Source organism: Belonocnema kinseyi, chromosome 5, assembly GCF_010883055.1.
Source record: "Belonocnema kinseyi isolate 2016_QV_RU_SX_M_011 chromosome 5, B_treatae_v1, whole genome shotgun sequence".
Taxonomy (NCBI): Eukaryota; Metazoa; Arthropoda; class Insecta; order Hymenoptera; family Cynipidae; genus Belonocnema; species Belonocnema kinseyi.
The window spans coordinates 95,858,464-95,861,406 of NC_046661.1; the positions used below are offsets into that span (position 1 = coordinate 95,858,464).

The window sequence follows — 2,943 nt, forward strand, 5'->3', positions numbered from 1 at the left end:
GGTTTGTAGGAGAAATGGGGTAAATTATAAATATTAGAGGAATTAGGGTGTTGAGGGGAAATAAGGGGAGAAATAGCAGTGGGAGCAAGGCGTTTGGGGTAGAGGAAGTAAGGAGAAATGATAGGTGGAGAAAAGGGAAAAATGATGAGAAATTAGAGGAGGGTAAAAGGATAGAAATTAGATGAAATTATGTGAGGGTAAAGCAGAAGAAATTTGAGGAAACTATGGATGTGGAAATAAGGGGGAATGAGGGGAGAGAAAGCAGGCAAATTTATGGAGAGGAATGGAGGTGGATAGAGGAAATTGTAGGAGGGAAGTCCGGGAAGAGAGGGGAATGAGGGATGGGAAGTGGGAGAGAAAGGGTGTTAGGGGAGAGGAAACAAGGTTTGTAGGAGAAATGGGGTAAATTATAAATATTAGAGGAATTAGGGTGTTGAGGGGAAATAAGGGGAGAAATAGCAGTGGGAGCAAGGCGTTTGGGGTAGAGAAAGTGAGGAGAAATGATAGGTGGAGAAAAGGGAAAAATGATGAGAAATTAGAGGAGGGTAAAAGGATAGAAATTAGATGAAATTATGTGAGGGTAAAGCAGAAGAAATTTGAGGAAACTATGTATGTGGAAATAAGGGGGAATGAGGGGAGAGAAAGCAGTAGAATTTATGGAGAGTAATGGAGGTGGATAGAGGAAATTGTAGGAGGGAAGTCCGGGAAGATAGGGGAATGAGGGATGGGAAGTAGGAGAGAAAGGGTAATAGGGGAGGGGAAACAAGGTTTGTAGGAGAAATGGGGTAAATTATAAATATTAGAGGAATTTAGGGTGTTGAGGAGAAATAAGGGGAGAAATAGCAGTGGGAGCAAGGCGTTTGGGGTAGAGAAACGGAGGAGAAATGATAGGTGGGGATAAGGGCCAAATTATGTGAAATTAGGGAAGGTTAAAAAGGGGAATTTATGTAAGATGCGGGAAGGGTCAGTAGGGAAAGTGAGAGAAAATGAGGAAAGAGTAAGTAGTAGGAATGAGGGGAAATGAGGGGAGGTGAATTAGGGCAAGTAGGGAAATGAGAGAAAATAGGAGGAATGACCAGTCTCCCCTATTTTTAAACTCAGATCATGAGGTTTTAAAATTCGAATTTCAAAGGCTAAAAAAATTATATGAAAAAAATTTCGATGAAACTATTTCTATTTTTATTGATTTAAACTGCTCTTTCTCTTTAAAAGCATCTGCGAATAGATTTGATAAATATTTGTATTTCCCGTATTTTTGCAGAAAGATTAGACTTCAAGTGATTGTTTCTCGTTTGAAGATATAAGTGTAAAATCAATACAAATATCATATGATGTAATAAAAGTGCAAATATGGCTCTGGTTCATAATATTATTTTTGATAAAGAGGAATTTTTCCGATTTCTGAACAAACATTTATAAAAATACTAAAAGCTTATGGGATAATAAAGTTCTTTATTGAACTAATAAACATTTTATGGGATAAGGCATCCCAGCCCCTTGACACGAAACATGATTATGACGATAAAAATGATACTTATAGCAGGTTTCACAGTTTTTCCGAGAGTTTTTCCTCTATTCCTCTGCTTATCCTGTTTTCAAATTCCCATTTTTCCCCTATTTTCGAAAAACTTCTCTTTTTCTATTTCAACATTCGCTATTTTAGAAAATACAATTGTTCTAAAATATATTTGGAATTAAACATAATGGAATCACCAGTTTTTAATTTTGAATTATCCAAATTTGAAACGCTTTCAATTGGAAATAATCCAATTTTATTTCCTTTGAATTATAAATAATCTGATTTTTTAAATTATAATTTTAAAATATTTCATTTTTAACGTTTTGAAATTTATGTACTTTAGAAATTTTAATCTGAATTCATTCAGTTTCGAGATTTTTTAATTTCGAAATTAAATTTGGTACTCTTTGAATGAGAAATGATAGAATTTTAACTAGTATCTAATGAAATTGTCCGATACTCATATTTCAGTCTAAATTTGTTCATTTTTGTGATTTTTAGATTTTCAAATTTTCAAATTTTCTATTTCAAAGACTGTTAATATCAAGTTATTCAATTTTAAACGCTTTTATTTGTAGAAGATTTTTTTCTTTTATATTTAAAACTAATTTTTTAACGTGTAACTTTATTCCATTTTGGCCAAAAATTGATTATTTTAGTTTACAAATTGAATTATTTGGTTGAAAACTTGTGCAGTTTTTTAAAAATTTGTCTTTTTTTCGTAGAAAAATAATTTCCTTGGTTGATAATTAAACTTTTTGGTTAAAAATTGATATATGTTGGAAACATTCTTTTTTGAGTTAAAAACTAATTTTTTAACTTTAAATAGAAGTATTTAATTAAAAGCGAACTTTTTTTAACTTCATATTTCTCGGTTGAAACTGCAACTATTGTGTACAGAAAATTTATCTTTTTGTCTTGACAATTCAATAGTTTGATATAAAGTTAATATATTTTACCAGAGTATAAAAATTTAACTGTTCCACTTTCGGGTAAAAATGGACTGTTTATTAAAAAAATTTTATTTGTTTTGGGATTTTTTATTTCGATTTAAAAAACTATATCTATACAGTTTCTTATAAAAAGATAGTTTCTTTTTTTATAAATGTAAAAATAAATTATTCATCTTTCCCCTATTCTTCTTCTTTTTTCGACTATTTATTCCTAAAATGGCTTTAATATTATAAATATATTTGAAATTTTGTTTTTGCAGGTGTTGATTACATGCATCCGGACCTAAAGTTTAACTACGTGAGTAATTACTTTTTTCCTGACACTTATTGAAAAATAATTTAAAGTATGTTTAATTTTTATTTAATTTCTAATTTCAGAATGCTGCAGCTTCTTATGATTTCAGTAGTAACGATCCTTATCCTTATCCACGTTATACAGATGATTGGTTCAACAGGTGAGCTTATTTTTAC

The 2,943-nt window shown here is 30.9% G+C and overlaps 1 protein-coding gene across 1 annotated transcript in view; it reads left to right on the plus strand.

Annotated features, from left to right (window-relative positions):
* The window catches only part of LOC117173029 (neuroendocrine convertase 2), a 59,814-nt gene that overhangs the window by 26,714 nt on the left and 30,157 nt on the right, over positions 1–2,943 (plus strand). Inside the window, exons 4-5 of the mRNA XM_033361387.1 lie at positions 2,733–2,770; positions 2,851–2,927. Of these exons, the coding sequence (XP_033217278.1) occupies positions 2,733–2,770; positions 2,851–2,927 (115 nt within the window). The remainder of the gene's footprint in view (positions 1–2,732; positions 2,771–2,850; positions 2,928–2,943) is intronic.